The following is a 23,496-nucleotide window of genomic DNA, read 5'->3' as shown; positions in this document are numbered from 1 at the left end:
CTGCTGGGACCTCCCTCTGGCTGTAAACTGAAGAATTAGTTAGCAGAGAATTATTGAAGTTGTGAAGGAGTTTGTATATAATGCTGGTCTTTTTTGGATTTACTGTTTTATTATGACTTCTTGCCCTGCTTTTCTGTATTACAGAAATTGGATAATCTTTTGGTAGTTGTTTGCTGTAAGATTTTAGTCATTTTAAGTATTTTTCTTCTATTTTTGTAATTAAACATAATTTATAAAAATTACAATTTGGGATTATCTTTATAATATAGACTATTCAAGGCTTTATCTGCCTTTTAATGTGTTTTTTAATAGTTTTGAACTTTGAAGGCCAGCTTCCCATTTGGGGCCTGCTGGGTCTAGTCTCACTGAAGCCAGACATATAATATATATATCTTTAGACAACTATGAGTGTATTTTGCTTTAAACTGGGTGGGAACAATTAGGGTGTGTCATATTTTTAAAATAATCCAACATTTCATGAAGATTGCATTTAAAGTAGGGTTGGTAATTATGAGCTGTAAAGATCAGTGGTATTCTTGTTAACCTGGGCATACAGGCAGCAAGCTTCTGTTTACGATGAACCATCTGCAGTTAAGGTCTACTAAAAAAACACTATTAGACATATAAATGAGTGTCGTGTGCTCAGAGAACACACTGCACATTTTAAAAATTAACATAACCTGATGGAAGGGAAATACTATTTGTAGCATCAGATTATACATTGGCTTTGCGATGGTATCAATGGATGAACGGTAAATGTGGATGATACGTTGTTGCTGGTGCTGTGTCTGCTGTCACCTGTTCAGCATTGCAAGTATAGTATAGGAGTCGATGTAAGCTTGACAGAGCTGACAAGTATATTCGTGAAAATATACACTGCAAAATATGCATTTGAAGTAAATGGTGTATCACACGCTGTCAAAAGGACTACCGAATAGAGAGTTGATAACGAAAAGCCACAGGAGATGCAGATTCCATATTTTTTATTTATTTTCATTGATTTTTATTTGAAGCAAATAACATTCCATGCAATCAAGTCAAACTAAACAAACCAAAATTTAACTTCCACCCAGGAGAAAGAGAGAAAAGCCAGAGCATATCTTTAAGTGCAGCAAGGAAGGAAGAGTATCCTTTTCCCCGATATAGTAGTGTATTCTATATCGATAGATTGCTTGATTGATTGACTAGATCCTGCCATATTTTTAAAAAGGTTTGAACATATCCTTTAAGTGAGTATCTGATTTTCAACATCATTTATCCGCTGACTTAAAAGAGGTGGGGTGGGATTCTTCCAGTTCAGCAAGATAAGTTAGTAGTCAGGTAAAGTCAATTACAATTTGTTTGCCCTTCTCCACTTTAACCCATCTGGGAGCCCAGATGGTTAATGGGTTAGGAGTGATTGTGACATCAAGGCTGTCTGATAGACATTCAAAGGTTTTCGTCCAAAATGATGTTAATTTGGTGTATGCCCAAAACATGTGGCCCAATGAGGCAGGAGATATATTACAAAGTTCATGTGCTGGATCTGGTCCTGGATATATTTAGGACAATTTTAAACGAGATAAATGCACTCGATAAAAGATTTTCAACTGAATGATTGAATGCTTTGCGTATATAGAGCTGGAGTGTATTCTATGCATGGCTGTCTCCCACTCCTTTTCTGAAATATTAAGTGAAATGTCTTTTCCTTATTTCACCCTGGAGATTTCAATACTCAAAACACCTAAATCAACAAATTTGCCTAACGACACCAGTAAATGCACAAATGAGGCTGCACAACATCCACCTTCTGACTGCACATCTAAATTAATAAATAAAAGAAATGTAACATTACTGACTAATTTGAATTGCAAACATGCTATGACAAAATAGCTGCAGCGTTTTAACACATTGTATATCCAACGCTTATTAAATTCTGTTTGCTGTTGTTATTTCATATAGTGATGCAATAGTTAAAATGACAGAATGATATCGTAACAGGCAGAGGTACCTCTCAAACAAGCAGAGCTCAGTAGCTGCAATGGTGTACATGTGTGTGTTTTTCTGTCTCCACTGTTACAGTGCTTATTACAATGTGCAAAATTAATTATTAAGCTTTGGTTACTTTGTGTTGCTGAGCTCCTGGATGAGAAATTTGTCTTTTTATTTTCTCTCAGTGTCATGTCTTTTGTTCAGTATATTTTGCTCTGTCCCTGAAAACCCAGCAGCAGCCATTAAGCCTTTTAAAAACTTAATCACTTATGCTAAAGGTTAATCATGCCTCTGCCTATTTAACACACAGTATGTCAGGGGACCTACAAGCCCTTTGAATCAACTCCTTCTGGACAGGAATCTTCCCTGTGCTTTGCAGCCATTGTCCATGACACCTGTCCTTGGCCCTCCTGCCCCATGCTATCTTTGTCTGCCTCTGCTTATCTTGCTATTGCGATAGGCCACACTTGTGGCACAAAATATCAAGATTTGGAGGAAGAAGGCACTGCTTACAAGGCCTTACAAACTCTGCAAAAATGGTTTACAAATGGCACAGTGATACAGTGCTTAGCACTTGTGTCTCACAACTCTAGTAACTCCTATGGCATTATTACTGTGTCTGTGAGAGTTTCTTCAGCTACATCCCAAGTCAAAGGATAATTCTGAATCGACGCTGTGTGCACGAATGTGTTCTGTTACAAGCTCCAGGTTGAATGATGGATGAATGTTTCAGATTATGCTCCTCTTTTTTCACTATTGGCTCCTTCAGCTCAACTAAAGTAAGTGAAAAGGTTAAAAGATCACTATGTCATTGGAAATTTGGATTTTCTGCATCATTTTTTGATATGATTATGAATACCTTTGCATGTTTTCTGCTTTATTACATTTGGACTTTTTTCTGTTGCTGACTTTGTCTCTGCACAATAGACAACACTAAAGTTTAGTTCCTTATTTTATCATATCTTTATTTATTTTTTTATTTTTTATTGAATTTATTAAAAACATATAACATTCCATACAATCAAGTCAAAACTTAACAAAGCTAAAATCAAATCCACCCACACCCATGAGAAAGAGAGGAAGGCCAACAGCCACAGCAAAACTGTTGAGATTAGTAAACAGAGAGTAGTAAAGAGAGAAAGGAGTATTTTTGCCCAATATAAGTGCTTATTCTAAAATACTGTTGATTAGATCCTGCCAGGTTTTAAAAAGTTTTCAACAGATTCATCTAAGTGAGAATTTAATTTTTTGATATAACATCAGTCACCCACTGACATAAAACAGGTAGGTTAGGATCCTTCCAGTTGAGCAAGATAATTCTACGTGCCAATAGTTTAGTAAAGGCAATCACAGTTTGTTTGTCCTTCTCCACTTTAACTCCATCTGAGAGTACACCAAACACAGCTGTTAATGGGTTAGGAGGGATTGTGACACTGAGGCTGTCTGAAAGGAATTTAAAGATTTTTCTCCAGAATTGAGGCTGGAGCTCGATTGCAATGTTCGCAGGTTGGATCTTGCCCTGGAAACATTTTGGACAGTTTTAAACTAGAGAGATGATGGGCTCGATAAAAGATTTTAAGTTGAAAAATTGAATGCTTTACACATATGGAGCTCGAGTGAATTCTGTGCATGGCTGCCTTCCACTCCTTTTCTGAAATGTTGTGTGACAGATCCTTTTCCCATTGTCCTCTGGGATCTTTAAAAGGAAGGAACTTTAAAATGTTTTTATATATTATAGAAATGCTGTCTGAGTCCCCAAGATTGATCAGTATCTCTACTGGAATAGAAATATGTGGGAGGTGAGGAAAATTGGGTAGGTTTTGTTTAGCAAAGTTTCTAATTTGGAGATAAGTGGAAAAAATGTGTTGATGGGAGACTAAATTTGGAGTGTAATTGTTCATAGGATGCAACTACATTTTTTATATATAAATCTCTAAATGCTTTAATCCCATACATTTTCCAAATATTAAAAACTGTAAGTTCAAGAGGGTGGAAAGAGGTGGTTATCATGTAGAGGTACCGCAGATAAAATATTCTCTAGCTTGAAGTGCTTCCTACATTGGTTCCACATTCTGAGTGAATGAAGGACATTTGGGTTGTTAGTATGTTAACGATACCTTGTATTTACTACTTTATCATATCTTTAGCACTTAACCTTTGACTTAAGGCCACTGCTGCCACAACCATTGCTCAGTCTCACCTGAAACACTCTCCAAGTACATTTCACCCTGCTAATCAAGTGCTGTTAGGCACCACTACACTCTGTGTGGGGAGCTAATACAGGTCTTCAAAGTTCTCAAAGGCAAAGATGAAGTAGATCCAGCAAAATTCTTTTAACTGAATGGTGAAACATGAACCTGAGGACACCAGTGGAAATTCATGACAAGTGCATTTAAGATTGCAAGCATTTCTTTGCACAAAGAGGTGTGGGAATCTGAAACTATTTACTGAGACATGAAGTTGAAGCAAAAACCTTAACAACCTTTAAGAAGTGTCTGAATGAGATTTTGGAATAGCTTATCTATTAGCTAAACAAATGAGCGTGAAGGAATGAGTAGTCTCCTTTCGTTGGTCACATTTCTTAAGTTCTTATGTTTTCAGGCCTTGGGCATCACATTGAGCAGTTGGCTCACTTTAGAAGTGCAGATGGAAGGTTTCAGTGTGATAACATGGAATGTTTGAGCTAAAGAGTGACCAAAATTTAGATACAGATTTAACACTTAATGGATAAAACTTGCAGTTTTAAAGACAATTTAAATTAAAGAGATAAGGCATAAAATATTTACCTACTGACAGAGTTTGGATGTCATAAGTAACAGGTGGAAGGGACTGCATGGCAGATTTTATACTTTGAATATTACAACGGAAACAGCAAGGGCTCAATGGACAACTTATTCATTGAGATAAACAGGGTGCAACATCAGACCACGGGAATATCTGCTGGTAAATAAAGGGAGTACAATTTGAAGCCTGAAGAAAAGAGAGCACAGAACTAATATTATTTGCGGGTAATGAGAAGAGTTGCTTAGTTTATTTAGTACAGCTGGTAAAGTTATTTTGTATAAAGGTCTTGACTTGCATTTCATTATAGAGAAGAAACCATTTTGATCAAGTCAGTTACTCAAAATGAATTCTAAGCAGAGGCCTGTGGAATACGTGTATTCTTGTGTGGATGGCTGGTTATTGACGCTTGGTTTAAAATTTCAAGGGTAGCATGAGTTTCTAATCCAGCTGGCCAGGTCAACTTCATAATTCTGGACTGTCAGTTGATTGCAGGTTGCTTTTCTTTTTTTATTTGCTTAAGTCAATAGCCACAGCAGTGCTACTATATTTTTCTACTCATGACCCATCAATTCATTTTTAGACATCATCTGAAATGCCATAAATAGATGCTACATCACAATTTTTCAAGTCAAGTAACTCACATTTGTTTTAAGATTTAATAGTCTTAAGGGTTAAGATTTCAAAACATTAGAAGCTTTAAAGAACACAATCATTACGTCAATTGCTGATATTCTAGCTGACTTCTAGTGATACTTCTTCAGCAACAGAAATACCTTCCAAATGACTTGATTTAATGGTGTATCAAAAGATTTTGGCAACAAGTACAACAAGTTAAGCAGAAGCTGGACAGCCCTGCCTAATAATTCTTTGCAAGCAGAACCTTTGGGTAGTGTCATGCCATAATATTACTAACTCTTTCCAATCTGTGTATAAAGTTTTCATACACTGAAAAAACAATTTCCAAAGCCATATTTTTCTAAGCAATAGAAAACAAAAGTGATGTTCAACAGTATCAGAAGCTCTATAAAAGTCTTCAAAATGTATAAAGCTGTCATCCAATATAAAATAATAATCAATAAGATCAAAAACTAATCTAATGTTAGTAAATATGGCAACATTCACAATGCCAGGCTGAAGTGACTCAAATATGATTTTTTGAATTAATGTGACAAAAATCTGATGTTTTCAGGGCTGTATGGACACAATAATCTGATCTTTGCAAATCCGATTTGATTCACTTTCTTATGTGGTCCAATTTGTGGCCATACGACATGAACAGGAATGGTCAGATCAGAATTAAGGTGCTTTTTTGCCTCTTCACTGTTATTAGACAGCACCAGCAGCACAGCAATAACAACAATGGACTAGAGCTACAGCTTTGACAACAGTCACAGTTCCACCAGTGTTGGCTCCACCACTTGGTGGAGCAGTGCCAACAACAGCTGCAAAAATGGCAAAAGATAGCCATCCGGATCATTTTAACCTTGTTGACCTAATCATGTATAACCGATGAACTGTTTGCCATCCTCCAGAGCAAAATGAGATGCATACACCAGCTACTAGCATATTCGTTTGGTTGGTTTTAATACCTTGAGTCATATCTCAAATATGACATTTTTTATTATTGGTGACGCAGATGACACACGCACAATGTATCAGTCTGTGCAAGCGTACCATTTTGGAGGCCAGGTGCATTCACATTACAGTTAGGTACAGGTCACATGTACTTATATGCGAGAATTATCAGTATAGGCAAAATCAACCTGAACAAAACATCTGAATTGAGCAATGAAGCTTGTAATGTGAACGTAGTCTTTGTGTCTGTTACTAATAAAACTGGATTGATTTTCATCAATCATTATTTCAAATGTGTATTCAGTTCTTTTAGCAAATACCATAGCAAACACTTTATAATCATTATTAAGTAAAATGATAGGCCTCCAATTACCAATAAATAGAAAATTTGTTTTTTTTGGTTTAGATATTAGATATATTATTCCTTGTGTCATGCTAGTGTGAAGTGAACATCGCACAATGTTTTCAGAGGACATCATAAAAACAAAAGCCACTTGCATCTTAGAAAAAACTTTATAAAATTCCAAAGTGATCCACTTATTCCAAAGTGACTTGTTATCCTTAAGGCCATTAATCACTTTAATATGATTAATGTGACACAAATCTGATGTTTTCAGGGCTGTATGGATACAGTAATCTGATCTTTTCAATTCAGATTATTATTTCTCCAAATAGTAATTAGGTAGTAACACATTAGTTTTTTATCCTCCATTTCATTCATTCATTTTCCACCACTTATCTGAAGACAGGTCACAGAAGCAACAGTCTTAGCAGTAAGGTATACATGTCCTTTTCCTCAGCTGCACTTCCCAACTCGAAGGCCATATAGGAGATATAATATACCCAGCGAGCCCTGGGTCTTCCCTGGAGTCTCCTCCTAGCTTGTCATGCCTGTAAAACCTCCACAGGGAGGCAACCAGGAGTCATTTGTATCAGATGCCCAAACCACCTAAATTGGCTTCACTCAATGTGGAAGGTGAAGAGGTTTTTCGTCCTGACTATGAGAACTTATATTATTAAGAAACAAAGAAAATTAATGCATTATTATAATTAAATTTACATTTGCACCGGCACGGTGGTGCAGTGGTAGCACTTCTGCCTCACAGTTAGGAGACCTAGGTTAGCTTCCCAGGTCCTCCCTGCATGGGGTTTGCATGTTCTCCCGGTGTCTGTGTGGGTTTCCTCCGGGTGCTCCGGTTTCCTCCCACAGTCCAAAGACATGCAGGTTAGGTGTACTGGCCATCCTAAATTGCCCCTAGTGTGTGCTTGGTGTGAGTGTGTGTGTGCCCTGCGGTGTGCTGCCACCCTGCCTGGGATTTGTTCCTGCCCTGCGCCCTGTGTTGGCTGGGATTGACTCCAGCAGACCCCTGTGATCCTGTGTTAGGATATAGTGGGTTGGAAAATGACTGACTGACCACGTATAGTAATGGGTATACAATTTGGAAATTCAGTAACAGTTCCTTGAATATTCAACTACCAACCTCAATTAAGCTTTGTGGAGATTTTTCCAAGAAGTATGCAGAGGTTTGCTCTCCAAGTTCTATCCATGTCTGTTTAGACCTAATGTAAGCCCCCTCTGGTCTCATTTAATATAAATCATCTAATTTGCTTTGGAACTTCCTAAACATTGACCCCAGCACTTTTGATAAAATCACTTGTGATAAATTGGAAAGGGATATAATATCTGAAAGAACCTTTTCCTCCAGAGCATATCTAGATTCTTCTAGAGTTTGGCCAATAAAACCTGTAGCACCATAAACAATATAATTTTGTTTTTAAAAAGGCTTAAAATGCAGTAACTTAAACCACTTTTAATTATTATCAGTGACCAATGCAAACATGTAAACTATGCTCTCATACATGTTGAAGCCTGTGTACATAAAATTAATGCCAACATGTAAGAAGCACATATTTTTTCCTTTGCACATAACTACAGAGTAAAGTGTACCATAATCATTTTAGCAAAATCAAGTGTCTAAAATAAAGCAAGAAATGTGCTTAATCACACAGTAAGAATAATTTCGCCTTGTCCCAGAATGAAAGCTCTGTCTTCTGTAAATGGGCTTTCTTAACTTCTGGCCACAAAATCTGTCTCACTCATGATCTGGCTTGAAGAAATCTTCTATAAAATGAATACCACAGTCTTTCAAATATGAAGAGTTTTTACCAGCCTTCTGCACCATATATACCAATATGTGAAATGAACTGTATGAGAATGGCTCTAGACCATCCACCTGCACCCTTTGCTAGTTCCTGTCTAGGTGATGTATAGTGTCAGTGATATTAACAAGCCTATCTGTTTCTTCTAATAAGCTCTGCTGACAAATCGTAATAGTTTTAAATCAAACGTTCTCTTGGGTGGATTCTAGAACTCCTGTTCATTTCAAATTCCACCTTCTCATATAAGATTATAAATCCTAGATTTATGTGTGAACTTAAAAGGACACCCCATGTGAGCAACAACAGTTTCCGACTTTTTTGCTCAATTCAGAGATTTGTTTTTCTACCACCTCAGATCTGCTATTAACCTCCTTAGCATTACATTTTTTTCTTAAAAAAACATGTAGAAAGTTTTGGTTTTTTTGGCTTGAAAAATGACATTTTTTAAATCTCATCTTATTACTGTAAACGTGCAAAATACTGAAAGTACAAAGTCAGAAGTGTAAAAAATATAATAATGATACAAATCATAATAATGAATAATAATAATAATATGAAATGAATAATAATAATTATTATAATTATATTATAATTATACTGTCAAAATATGTCTTTTGTGTGGTATATCTTTGAATGGGAAAACTGCTTAGGTGTACGGTCATTTACCAGACACTTTCAGGCAGGGGTCACGAACTGGGGTGTCACAGATGGGAGGCAGCTGCATTAGTTCGGTGCCACTGAGATGCTGGTGTGCCACCCCTCAGAATGGTGACTCAGAGGCTAGAAATTTGTGCCAGCAATCCCATAAATACCAGAAGTGACTTTACTCCATTGGGCCCATGAGCAAGGCCCTTAACCTGCATTTGCTTCATCATGGGTATGACGTTAACCTCCATCCAGCTCTGCAAGCAGGTCCTCCAACTTGCAGGGAAAATTCGAGGGTTGGTGGCAGGATTGGCACTCCAGCCACTGTTAAAAACCTCACACTGTTCCAGTGTGGTGCTGAGGTGCCATCCTCTGCCCTCGGGTCCCAATCCAGTGGTTTGACATGTGGTGGGTGCGGCAACGTGCCATCAGCAATGTTCAGCATAATATTACGTCTCAACAAATATTCTTTTGATCACGTCATCATCAAGAAATAAGTAAAGTAACTGGATCTTGCCTGTCAATGTTCATTTTATTCCTGGCTGCCCCACAAAATCAAAACAAGGTGGTGCTATTTATTTGAAGCAGGGTCAACAGAAACCCAGACACAAGTTTCACTTTCAGATTCATTACAATTACTTTTGGTTTCACTGTTCGTTTCACTTTCACTGCCTGAAGACAAATTCACTTTATCATCACTGCTGATGAGAGGCTCCTCAACATCACTGCTTGGGGTTGAGACACCAGGCTATCCTCCAAAAGTCTTTGCCTCAACGTATGTGCAGATGCACTCACACCTGCCTGCTGCCATTCCCGAGCAAGCTCTGCACTGGTGGTGTCCCAATCAGAAGCCATGAATAAAGAATGGTACCAAAACATCTTCTTTGAGAGCAACTTCTCCCAAGTATTCACAAATAGTTTGGTGACGAACTGTGTCTTTTCCAGCATGGTGGAGCACCACGCCATAAGGTAAAAGTGATAACTAAATGCCTTGGGGAACAAAACTTTGAAATTTTGGATCCATGGCCAGCAAACTCCCCATTGAGAACTTGTGGTCAATCCTCAAGTGGCAGGTGGACAAACAAAAACCCACAAATTCTGATAAACTCCAAGTATTGATTATGCAAGAATGGGCTGCCATCAGTCAGGATTTGGCCCAGAAGTTGATTAACAGCATGCCACGGCGAATTGCAGAGGTCTTGAAAAAGAAGGGTCAACACTGCAAATATTCACTCTTGCATAAACCTAATGTAATTGTCAATAAAAGCCTTTGAAACTTATGAAATGCTTTGTAATTATACTTCGGTATACCACAGAAACATCTGACAAAAAGATCTAAAAACACTGAAGCAGTAAACTTTGTGAAAACCAATACTTGTGTCATTCTCAAAGCTTTTGGCCACGACTCTACATTAAACTGACGGCAATGTTAATAAACTAACATGCAAACTGAAAGGTAAAGTCAATGATGCATTAAGAAGTTTTTATAGTTCTTTCCAAATGTCTTAGTTTCTAGAAATATTCAAAACTGCCCACAAGCTCAACATGTGTTTTCATCTTGGCCCATCCGCTGGTCAGTACATGATACTGACATAAATGTTTCTGATTTTTACATATTGCCAAAGGTTCTGCATATGGAGGGCAATCCTGGAACAATACTAGAGAAGTTGCACTGATAAAAATGAGCTGAAAAGTCTACAGTAGCTTTGTTTGACTCTATACAAAGAATTGTTAAAAATTTATTTATTATAAAAGTTACAGCAATTCCCTTCAAAATGCTTTCCCTGAGATGCAGTGCACTTGTCTAGCACTTTTCCCTTTCCTGGGAACATCTCCTGTACTCATTTTGTTCTTACTTTATCTTACTGTATTTAGAACCTCTTGTAGTTTTTCCCAAATGTCTTTCATGTTAGCCAATTTTCTTCCCTTCAGTCTCAGTTTTAACCACAGGATCAAAAAAAAAATCACAGGGACCAAGATCTGGCAAAGGTGGGTGCAAAGCAATAACCCCAAGGTTTTTGGTCAAAAACATTTTGGGTGTGCCACTTCTTTGGATGTGTTTTCCTGGTGCTTTTTCAGATTCTTTTTCCAGATGTTTCCACCCTCAGCAGTTTGTTATCTTGCTGATTAATAACCTGTCCATTAGGCCTTCCTCTTTTCCTCTTGCCTGGCAGCTCTATCCTTAGCATCCTTCTCCCAATGTACCCAGCATCTCTCCTCTGCACGTGTCTAAACCAACACAATCTCGTCTCACTGACTTTGTCTCCCAACTGTCCAACATGAGCTGACCCTCTAAAGTACTCATTTCTAATCCTATCCATCCTTGTCACACCCAGTGCAAATCTTAGCATCTTTAACTCTGCCACTTCCAGCTCTGTCTCCTTCATTCTGGTCAGTGCCACCATCTCCAACCCATATAACATAGCTGGTTTCACTACCATCCTGTAGACATTCCCTTTTACTCTTGCTGGTACCCGTCTGTCACAAATTACTCCCAATGCTCTTCCCCACCCTTTCCACCCTGCCTGCACTCTCTTCTTCACCTCTTTTCCACACTCCCTGTTACTCTGTACTGTTGATCCCAAGTATTTAAACTCACCTTCTCCAACTCTACTCCCTGCATCCTCACCATTTCACTGACCTCCCTCTCATTTACACACATGTATTCTGTCTTGTTCCTACTGATCTTCATTCCTCTCCTCTCTAGAGCATATCTCCACCTCTCCAGGGTCTCCTCGACCTGCTCCCTACTACCGCTACAGATCACAATGTCATCCCCAAACATCATAGTCCACAGGGACTCCTGTCTAATCTCATCTGTCAACCTGTTACCATTGAATTAATGCATGTCATCAGTTTTTCCAGCCACAGACAGACTATGGAGACCTTTTTTTAATGTGTGAGTGTGGAGAGTACAATTATCAAGTCATTTATGGTGGAGAACAGCAAAGGACAATATTTGTAGAGTTTGAATGCAAGTTTTAATGTAAGCTCATTTGAGAGGTGCTTATAGTTTTAATTAAATCAAACTTTAGCATTGTATTCAAAGCCTAAAGTTGTAGTCCTGTTTCTGTGTTTATTATTTAATTTGACTTTGGCACATCAGTCTCTCCTGTTCTACACCAGTTTGAGGATTATTAGTAGTATTGTTATTGTTGCTGAATTATTATTATTTTAGCATGTCATTTTTTGCCCTATCCATATTGCATTGTACATATACCAATCAGCCACAACCTTAAAACCACCTGCCTAATATTGTGTGTATCTGAATTGTGCCACCAAAACAGCTCTCTCCCATCGAGGCACAGAAGATGCCCTGGGGTATTTAGTGCCAAGACTTTAGCAGCAGATCCTTTAAATCCTGTAAATTACGAGGTGGGTCCTCCAAGGATTGGACTTGTCTTTCAACACGTCCAACTCCTGCTCATTCAGACAGATTTAGTGAACAACACCTTGAACTCCTTGCCATGTTCCTCAAACCATTTCTGAACACTTTTTGCAGTGTGGCAGGGCACGTAATCCTGCTGAAGTAGACCATCACCATCATGGAATATTGTTGCATGAGAGCTGCTCTGACCCACTCGTCTATCCATCACAATCTGGCCCTTGCCAAAGCTGCTCAGATCCTTCCACTTACCCATTTTTCCTGCTTCCAACACATCACCATTCAAGAGCTGACTGTTCACTTACTACTTAATATATCCCACCCTTGACAAATGCCACTGTCATGAGATAATCGATATTATTCACATCACCTGTCAGTGGTTTTAGTGTTGTTGCTAATCACTGTATGCTGATTAAGTCATTTTGTAAAATGTTGTTAATTGCAGGAATTTGTTTAAGGTGTTGGTCACAATCTCTGTTAAAAGTCTCTAAGTTTGTGTTGCATGTGTTTAGTTTAAAGCACAGGTGCCACTTATCTTACTGAAACAGCTGAGATATGTGTTTAGGGTAGACAGAGCCAAATTGTGTTTCACATTAATTTTCATAATATACATTTTTGTTGTTTTAAATCTCTGTATTGTGTTTTATTGTTTTGAAGTTTTTCTTTTTCTATTATGCATATGCATTTTCTATTATTTTCTATTTCTATGCATTTTTTCTAAAAAATAATGTTTTATGTATTTTGTACAGTAAGCCTATAGAGGAATATGCATTGTAGTTGAATTAAGTCAATTGTATCATGTTTAGCAAGTGTACCTTGCCTCAGGCAGCATTATTTAAAGTGCCGGCCTTAATGGAACGTAGCCACTCTCAATGGTGTAATCAGTTGGGAAATATGGCAAAAATGAAGCAAGAAGTGGGGTGGATTAATGGTAAGGCGAGGTGAACTACACATGTAGTAAATAGAATGTCAGTAGGGTTAGGTTTTGTTATTTTTAACCCTTACATGTTTCGTTAGTCTTTGCTAAAAAAAAAATTAAAAATATATATTTCTGGTCCACATTTGAATTTGAGGGTAATTCACAAGTCACATGACATGCTGAAAAGTAGATTACAATGAATGGCATAGCCTTATTATAAAATTCTGAATTTTGCATAACTCTGTTGTTAAATATAAAATGTAAAATTCACCTGCAGATTAATATAGTTATATAAGTTGTAGGTATTAAATATTTTTATTTTCAGCAAACCCTTTAAGTACGCTTAGAGGGTTGTTATTGATTTCAGCTGAAACTAAAATAACCTCTTTAGGTTCTCCTTGAAATTCAGTCACTTCTGTAATGTTATTTAAATCTTAATTCACACACACTCCTTATTTTCTTTTCATCAGGTGCCAGACAATCATGTGGTGATGCTCTCTTTCCGCCTCTTTGACCTGGAATCAGACCCCCAGTGCCGTTATGATTTTGTTGAGGTCTATAATGGCCACTCTTACACCTCACAACGCTTAGGACGTTTCTGTGGAACGTTTCGACCCGGCGCCATAATCTCCACAAGCAACAAGATGATGGTGGAAATGATATCTGACGATGGGACTGGTGGACGGGGATTTGTAGCGGCATTCAATGGAGGACAGCCTCATGTTAATGGTAAGGAAGTCTAGCATTAAAGGATAAAAAGATAATGGTCAGGTCAAGTCAAGTTTATTGTCATGTAATTGCAATACAATTCTTACTTGCATGTCTCATCAGAACAACTGACAAAAAAAAATAAATTTAATCAGTTAATTTAATATAACATATAATGTATATATAAGCACAATTACATACAACATGCATTTGGAATGATTATTTATATACACTGTTTATGTTGTTGCATTATCTGTTGTTACAACTGGCAATATTCTATATTCTGACACTTCATTATTAACACAGCCTATGATGGATGTATCATCTAAGAATTTCTGTAAATGGCAAGCACTGGTATTGTGCTGGAAGTCTGTTATGTTTAAGGTAAACAGGAAGGCAAGCTGGATAGTTCCCTGAGTTGTTCCAGTATTACGCACTGCCATTTCTGACACCACAGTCCCTTAGCCTCACAAATTGTTGTTAGTTGGTCAGGAAGTCCATGATGCAGGAGATTGTGGGGGCATCAAGATGCATAGTCTTGAGCTTTTTCTCCATTCCACGAGACAGAATGGTGTTAAAGGGAATGGAAAAATCAAAGAACGTGATCCTGACTGTGGTGCTGGCTTTGTCCAAGTAGTAGGTTCTGGGGAGCATGTAGATCAGAGTATCCTCCACATCTGTAAGTCCCTTAGAGGTAAACTGCAGAGAATGCAGATGTTCTAAAACAAGGGGTTGGAGCTGTTTCAGGTTCAGCCACTCAAAGGTCTTCATGATGCATGAAGTAAGATCAACTGCTTTAAAGTCCTTGTACTTGCTGGAATGCCATTTCTTTGTCACTGTGACCACACAGGAATTTTTCCATGGTTGGAGAACCTGCTGCAAACTCAGAGAAAGTGAGAACAGGTCTTGAAGGACACCATAGAGCTGGCTTCCCAAACTAAATATATACTCTTTAAGTTCACTTGCATTCATTTTGCTATTTCTGCACAATATATATTTATTATTTACTTACCAATCTATTGACTGGTTGTATTATTTATCCTGTGAGTCTCTTTTTTATGTTTCTGCTGCCATGCACATCTAAATTTCAGTATTCTACATGGGACATAAGGAAATCATAGCACAATTCAACAGACTAGAATTCCAGCCTGTGCGGAGCACACATATACATGCATACACCCTTTGGCAGTATGGCATTTCCAGTTCATGTTGTGTGGAAGGAAACCCCCACACACATGGGCAGGACATTCAGTTTCCACTTTGATTAAATCCTGTGAAAGAAGACATGAGAGATAGCTACAAATAAATAAATCATTCTTATATTTCACCTTGGTGTCATCTCAATCTGCAGACCACCAGTTTTGTGGCGGGAAGCTGATAAAGCCTCAAGGTTCACTGAAGACACCCAACTGGCCAGATAGCGACTACCCAGCTGGCATCAGCTGCTCTTGGCACATCATTGCCCCAAGTAACCATGTGAGTATTACTGAGGGGTAGTGGGTAAAATTGTGACTCTACGATAAATCATGCCTGGAGAGCAGTTGGAGAATAAAATATAAACACAAACAGTAGACCTGTGACCATAAGAGCCAGGAAGAGATGAACATAGTGTGCAGAAAGATGCAGATTAGTTATGAACTTTGTTCTGATTACTTTGTATAAATTTAACATTTATAACATGATTAAATAATGATGAATTAAAATATGCATTGTCACGTTTATGACCAAATTTTATGACTTAGTAAAGACAAGACGATTGTGAGTTGTGTCCTGAAATGTAGCTTACTGTCTCATAAATCTGTATCTGTGTACTTATGTAACTATAAATCTACACAATACATTTATTATACAGTATATGTTACGGCCAAAACCTGAAATCGGCCAAAGCAGGAAGTATCAGGCTAAATCAGGAAATGGCCAATGTCGCTCTAAATTGACCTGTCAATGTCCAATCTTTTCCTCGATTTCGGGATTTAGCCAGCCAGTCTGCAGAAGAAAAGTCGGAAGAAAAAAGGCATGAGCAACGATTTGTTGGTGCACTTAGTAGTGCAATTGCATCGAGTGTAGCCTTGGCGGCTCTTGTTCAGAAAGCGGACGCCACTTGGCTGTTTCACAATAATTAAAATTAGGTATATAAGTAGGTTTCACATTTCTGTTATCATTTTAGCCCTAAAATAGTGACTTAACATCAGGGACCTATTTTATTGACCTTAAGGTTAGTGTTTGGGCGAGGGGAAGGTCATCTCAAGTGGCATCCGCTTTCTGGACAAGACCCGACTTGAGCAGTTTCTCATGCAGAATGGAAAACTCACTTCTGAATCTGCATCTGAAATTTTTAAGCATCTTCGCACCTTGAGCAGACAACCTTACATTAGCACATCGAATTTTGGCCAGGGAGTTCTCGCCACTTTGCGAAATGGCTGGCCAAAGTAGCATATACACTGGTCATTTCTAGTAATTCGGACTTTGGCCACACGTCTCGGCCAAAATGCGAAACAGCCAGCCAATTCAGAAACTGGCTGAACTTTGGGTTTTGACTGTAACATATATATGTACAGTATGGCTCAGTGTACCATTTAAAGAATGTAAAAATGAAAGTTGTGTCTACTCTTGGTCTTGTCGTGATTAATGCTGGTAAGTTGGTAAGGTGTCTTTAAATATAAATAGCATATAAATATAAATATGAGCTTAGTCAACAGGCAAGCCTTGAATAATGCCATGGCTTGTCTGGATGGTTGAGGTCTTCATGGTTGTAGACAGAAATGGAGACAGGTTAGTTAGGTTTCCCCATGTACTTATATGTTCGTCGCAGGTTCTGTTTCCAAATATTTCACTTTCTCATCATAGGCAAAGCTAAAATTCTCTCTTCTGGACTCACTCTACAGGGGCCTTTCAAGCCCAGCTTAGAGGTTCCCTCCATCAAAGACTTCTTGATATTTACATAATAATTTCCAGAATGAACATATGAGACTACAGAAAATACAAAAGCAATTATAAAATAAAAATACATCATGTATATTATCTTCTTCTTCTTTCGGCTGCACATCTTAGGGGTTGCCACAGCAGATCATTAATTTCCATATCTTTCTGTCCTCTGTATTTTGCTCTGTCATATCCACCACCTATAAGTCCCCTCTCACCACATCCATACTTCCGCTCTCCTAACCTTCCTCCTCTTCTCCTGCTTCCAGACATGTCTTCACCCTATTCTTCTTCTTAGGCCAACAGTAGCCCAATTTCCCCCAGTGCCCTGTTGGCTGACAGTACTGGTGGCGGCCATTAACATATATAATGTAATAAAAGCAAACACAATAATAATGAAGAGTTGGGGGCACCATCAGGTGACCCTTATGTAATTACTGGCAAAACGATAAAAAGTTCTGTGATATAAAAGACAAAGTGACATCTTTTTAGACACAAGTCCACAATGTGTCTGGCTCAAGATGGTGGTGTTCGTGATTTTATATGTTCCTGGCAGGAAGGGCCACAACAGAAATGACATCAGCAGTGGAATGGCTGTCAGTCTTCCGTTCTGCAGAGGGAGGAAGAGAGAAGGCATTAAACAACAATGCCAACTACTGGTATGGCCAGTAATTACCCTCACTAGAGCCCTTAAGCTGCCTCCTATGCACACACACATGACAATATAGTACATACATATACATTGTAATCAGTAGGGGGCACCACTGAGCCTCAAACCACAGAAACAATGTCACCCAACATAGTATAAAGTTGTTTTGTTATTTATCATTAACAATTCCAAGTGAACACAGCTAATACATGGACAGCACAATGTCCTTTTACTCCTTCCACCCTCCTAGTGAGTGTTGCTCACCAACTCTGACTCGCCAGGCAGATGTGGCTGGCTTCTTTTAAACTGGACCCACGGTTGCTTCTGGTGTTGCAGCAGTGGTCATCTGGTGCATATCTGGGTCTTAAGGAAACCAGGGCAATCTTCCCCCGACAGCATCCTCTTGCGGCACCCAAGAAACCCCGACAGGGCTTCTCTTCTACACTCCAACTATCAGACAACCCTGTGGGAGTCCTAACTGGGCCCAGCCTGGAGGATCAATGCCACCTATTGTGAGGGGGAATGATCCTTATTTGCCCAGTTCATCCATTAGCTTTTAACCATGACTGAGATAAGGATTGGTAACCATCCTGACTTTGTTGCAGTTCCTTACATGCTGTCCTTCCATTATGGCCTCCTGGGATCACTTTCCAACCCAGTCAGGATACCAGTTCATTCACCTTGGCACTTACAACATATATACCTTTTATATACCTTTTGTGTAGCTTAGTTCTGATATTTTATTTAGGTTAGAATACAGTAACAGAATGAGTGGGTCCCCGACATAAATTTATCTTCCAGAACTACATAGGTGTTACCAGAGCCAGCCCAGTTCAACTACAGCCTTAGACTATCCTTCCCTTGCAGCTTACTCTGACAGGTTTCACATCTCTGGCCTTGGAGGGAGGTGCTTTAGATTGAAACAGATTCACTATTCGTATGTGCATGTAAAGAACTTTGGGCATGTAAAAAACTGTAGATAACATGTTATATGATAATAGTTACAATCTGTGTAGTTCTGCATACTTCTGCCCTACACAAGCAATCACTACTGCATCCTGGCTTGAGAGCTCTGAGGATTACTCTTAAAATTACATTTTCAAAATAGCCTCTATGGTGTCCTAGATTGCATGTACTTCCATAAACCTCTGCAAAAGCAGCTTAGACAACCACCTGGTTATAGCAAAGGTCAGCCCTGAATGTCACTTATATATTTAATGGTTCCTCTTATTTATACAAAACAAAAACATTATCTGAAGAAAATGGAAGAGATAATGGCTATCCAGAGAAGACATTAGCTATAATAAACAAACATCTTGTATTCTAGCTTACTTATAAGTGACATTATATGCTACTTTTGAATTCATACAGTGATTTCATCAGCCTGCTTACTCCATTTGAAGTCACAGGGAGGCAGGGGCTATGGGTGTAAGAAAAAAAAGTAAAATTCAGTATTTATGTTTGATATGGGTTGAATTACTGGGTATTGGGGGGACACAGCTAATCACAGGACCAATTGCTTCAAGGCAGGAATAAACCATGTATGACATGTCAGTCCTACACTGAGCACATTCACCCATTCATCCTCATTCACTTGTACTGAGGCATCCTAACCTTAAGATGTGTTGGCAAATGTGAGTACCTGCCAAAACCTCCACGCAGACAGGAGGCAGACTGGGGTTTAAACGCAAGACACGCTGGTCCTAAATTAGCAGTTTATGTTTTACACAAGCTACCCTTATTTTATATAGTAACTTTCAACACTCAATGCTGCTCCATGTAAGTTAAGATGAATGGCAGTTCTAAGCTGCTTGTAGTGTGCTAGTAAAAATGATTTTTATGACACCTTCTTGTTATAATGCAACTGAAGAGTAGCCCCATGTTATATGTTAGTAGGACATGCAAGTAAGAACAGACAGACAGACAGGCAGACGTTATTTGTCCCCAGGAAGAAATTTGGCTTTAATAATTAAATGCATAAATAAACTGCTCAAAAAAACTACATTAACACTTTGAAAACACATCAGATCTCAATGGGAATAAAAACCTGCTGGATATCTATAGATAGATAGATACTTTATTAATCCCAAGGGGAAATCCACACTACTGATATGGACTGAGTAATGTGTTAGGAACGAAAGGATGCCACATCATTTAATGAAGTATGATGAAGTATGAGATCCTCCCAGATCTGGCCCAGGGCTTCACTGAGCTCCTGGACAGTCTGAGGTGCAACCTGGCAGCATCAGATGGACCGAAACATAATGTCCCAGAGGTGTTCTATTGGATTTAGGTCAGGTGAGTGTGAGGTCCAGTCAATGGTATCAATTCCTTCATCCTCCAGGAACTGCCTGCATACTCTCGCCACATGAGGCCGGGCATTGTCATGCACCACGAGGAGCCAATGGGTTAAGGACCTTCTGTGGCCCTGTCCAGCTCTCTTACAGTAACTGCTTGTCTCCTAGATTCTCCTCCATGCCTTTGAGACTGTGCTGGGAGACACAGCAAACATTCTGGCAATGGCACGTATTAATGAGAAGTTGGACTACCTGTTTAACCTCTGTAGGGTCCAGGTATCACCTCATGCTGCCAGCAGTGACACTGACTGTAGCCAAATGCAAAACTAGTGGGGATAAAACAGTCAGAAAAGATGAGGATGGAAAAATGTCAGAGGCCTCCACCTGTTAAACCATGACTGTTTTGGGGGTCATCTCATTTTTGCCCCTCTAGTGTACCTGTTGTTAATTTCATTAACACCAAAACAGCTGAGACTGATTAACAACCCCCTCTGCTACTTAACTGACCAGAGCAATAGCCCAGAAGTTTCATTTACTTGATGTTATACTCTGATTAAAAAGTGTATACACTATGGTCTCAACGCACACCAGAATGACTTAAAAAGGAAGAAAACTGTGTGTTCTAATGCCAAATATTTATAGAAGAATAAATAAAATAGACTTGAAGAAACCTGAGCTTCTCCTTTCAAAGAATTTCTCTAGATAATATTCACTTTAATAAAAGCACAAGTGTCTGTGTGTTTGTCTTTGTGTCCATCTGGTTGCTACATTTTTAGCAATAATGCTGCGTTCCATTTATCTTGTAAGTCAACTTTAGAGCTGGGGATGACGTCACACCCGAGCTGACCACATTACAGTAAAACATTCCAAAAACCAATATGGATGTGTTCAGGATAACTTTTGTTGTGATTGCTCCATTAGAATAAAAGCAATTGATAACAACACATAATGTAGCATTTTGCATATTTGAACACTGTAGCAATATGTCCACAGATAGAAGTTGGACAATACTGTGTGTATAATTGATTTAATGAGACACAAATAGACAGAATAGCTAATAGACAGTAGAATACTACACCTTTCTAAGGTCTACATTCATTAATTAGATGTAATGTTAGTATTATTTTGTAAGAATCCATAACATCTAATGTTAAAATTTAATATATTTGGGAATCTAGTGACACAGTTGCCCCTTCCTCTGCTTGCCAGGTGATTGAAGTGAAGTTTGAGAAGTTTGACATCGAGAATGACAACTACTGCCGTTACGACTATGTAGCGTTTTTCAATGGCGGAGAATCTGATGATTCCAGGAGAATTGGGAAGTACTGTGGAGATCTAGCCCCTGAGTGAGTATACGTCCCCGCTTTCTATTTATCATTGGAATTGCACATGTCTGTGTGTTAAACTCCTTGAAGTGCAGCTGTTAGTTTTGGCCAGCTAGTCAGAAAAAAATATCATGTTCATCAGTGACATTCCCATGGCAGCGGCATAATTACTGCATTAATATGAATTGTCGACAGCACGTTGTATTTCTTACATCAAATTAAACTTGTCTTGAAATAAGTTTCTTATAATTCTTTTTTGTGCTTGCTCCAGGTACCTTCCATAAAAAACACAAAACACAACTGCCACAGACACAGTCCCAGGTTAAAACAAAATAAATATCTGTATTTTATAACAGTGCCTTAACAGGTTCTTTAAACCCTTCCAGCATAGTACAGTCCCACCTAAGTGCTTTACCCGTCTCCTTCCACTCCTTCGAATCAAGCATGGTCTTCTCCCTTATTTTCTCTTGTAGTGAAAAGTCAAGGAAAATGACATCTTTTATTGGCTAACTAAAAAGATTACAATATGCAAGCTTTCGAGGCAACTCAGGCCCCTTCTTCAGGCAAGATGTAATGCAGAAACAGAAACTTATTTTCTGTTATAATTCTTTTTTGAGTTTTTATCGATTCCGTATGTCCCAGGTACCTTCCATGAGAGGTGTGTTAGAAAACATCATCTTAACTAAAGAAAGAAACTTATCCTCAGTCGGGACAAGCTTGATAAAACCTTTTTGAGTTAGTAATCAGGTAAGAGAAAGGTTGTTCATTTTATTATTTCATTACTCCACGGTATCCATCACAGCAGTCTGTTACAGCATAGTCAGAATGATCAAAGACACAAAGGGTGGAGGTTAATTTTAGAAACTACTGAATTTACCTATAGTGTCAATCAATGCATACATGTACTATGGTTGGTTTGTTGGTTTACACATCAGATTACTTAGGAAATAAAAGTCTGTTTTTGTTATACTCCTGCTCTTCCTATATCTTTAGGTTTAGCCATCACCCTCGAAATTTCTGAGCATGCAACATCTGTCCAGTCTTATTGCTATGGGACATCTGCTGATCTCTTAGTCATCTTTTTAGTACATCTTTGTCTTTGTTTACCACTTGAGCTTTATCTGATTTCCTGATATGCCTGAACAAGTTTCTGACATTTAGTAACCCTTTTATACTTCTAAGATGGGTGCTGTATTTAAATATGGAAAGCATAGGAAAACACTTTATCCTAAATGACAGTGTGAATCTAATTTTTCCTTCCACAGTGGTCTAAAGATACAGGCCAGTGGAGGATCCAGGAGAAACGAGAGGGATAATATTTTAGTTGATCGAGGAGGGACCTCAAACAGCTTGCTACTGTAACCCTCATCAGGACGAACAGTTAGAAAATGGCGGAGTGGATATTCCATCTCTTCACTCAACCATCTTTGAATCAGCTCACTGGACCTGATCAATCCAAGTGGAGTGGCGGGTCAGGCTATCCCAGTAACATCCAGTACAGGGCAAAAATCTGCCAGTCCATCGCATCGAACACTCCATTACATACTGCATACACATTAACTCACATACAGTGCCTAACAACATGTCCACCCACCTAAAAGCAGATTTGATTTGGCTTTTCTAACAATGATAAACAGAAAAAGACCGTTCTGTTTAATGTCAAAGTGAAAACTGATCTGTGCAAAGTGGTCAAAATTAGCTACAGGTATAAAACACAAAATAATTGATTTCATAAGTATTTAACAGACACTGACTATAACCACTGTGGTGGGCTGGCGCCCTGTCCGGGGTTTGTTTCCTGCCTTGCGCCCTGTGCTGGCTGGGATTGGCTCCAGCAGACCCTGTGTTAGAATATAGTGGGTTGGACGATGACTGACTGCCTGCCTGACTGAATATAATCATATCCATTTAACACACATATTTTTGGAATGTGAGAGAAAAAACCTGAATTCCAAAGTGGAAACCTTATTCTTCTGTTGGAGTTTGCTTAATGCTAGTACTCACTCATTATTAATTATTAGTTTGATCCTTTATCTCGTTAAGATTCCCAGTTGTTTTGCTGATACTCGTTCTTGTTTTGTTATGTCACTGTCTGGGAATGCCATACTTCTAATACTTCTAATATTCCATACAGAAGTCTTCTTAGCCCTAGTATC

At 38.6% G+C, this 23,496-nt stretch overlaps 1 protein-coding gene across 1 annotated transcript in view; it reads left to right on the top strand.

Annotated features, from left to right (window-relative positions):
- LOC120525140 (procollagen C-endopeptidase enhancer 2-like) overlaps positions 1–23,496 on the top strand; it is a 108,186-nt gene that overhangs the window by 46,055 nt on the left and 38,635 nt on the right. The window contains exons 3-5 of the mRNA XM_039747199.1: positions 13,910–14,168; positions 15,499–15,623; positions 21,225–21,361. Of these exons, the coding sequence (XP_039603133.1) occupies positions 13,910–14,168; positions 15,499–15,623; positions 21,225–21,361 (521 nt within the window). The remainder of the gene's footprint in view (positions 1–13,909; positions 14,169–15,498; positions 15,624–21,224; positions 21,362–23,496) is intronic.

The sequence above is a fragment of the Polypterus senegalus genome, chromosome 3, assembly GCF_016835505.1.
Source record: "Polypterus senegalus isolate Bchr_013 chromosome 3, ASM1683550v1, whole genome shotgun sequence".
NCBI classification, from domain to species: Eukaryota; Metazoa; Chordata; class Cladistia; order Polypteriformes; family Polypteridae; genus Polypterus; species Polypterus senegalus.
This window is presented reverse-complemented; position numbering and strand designations above follow the sequence as displayed.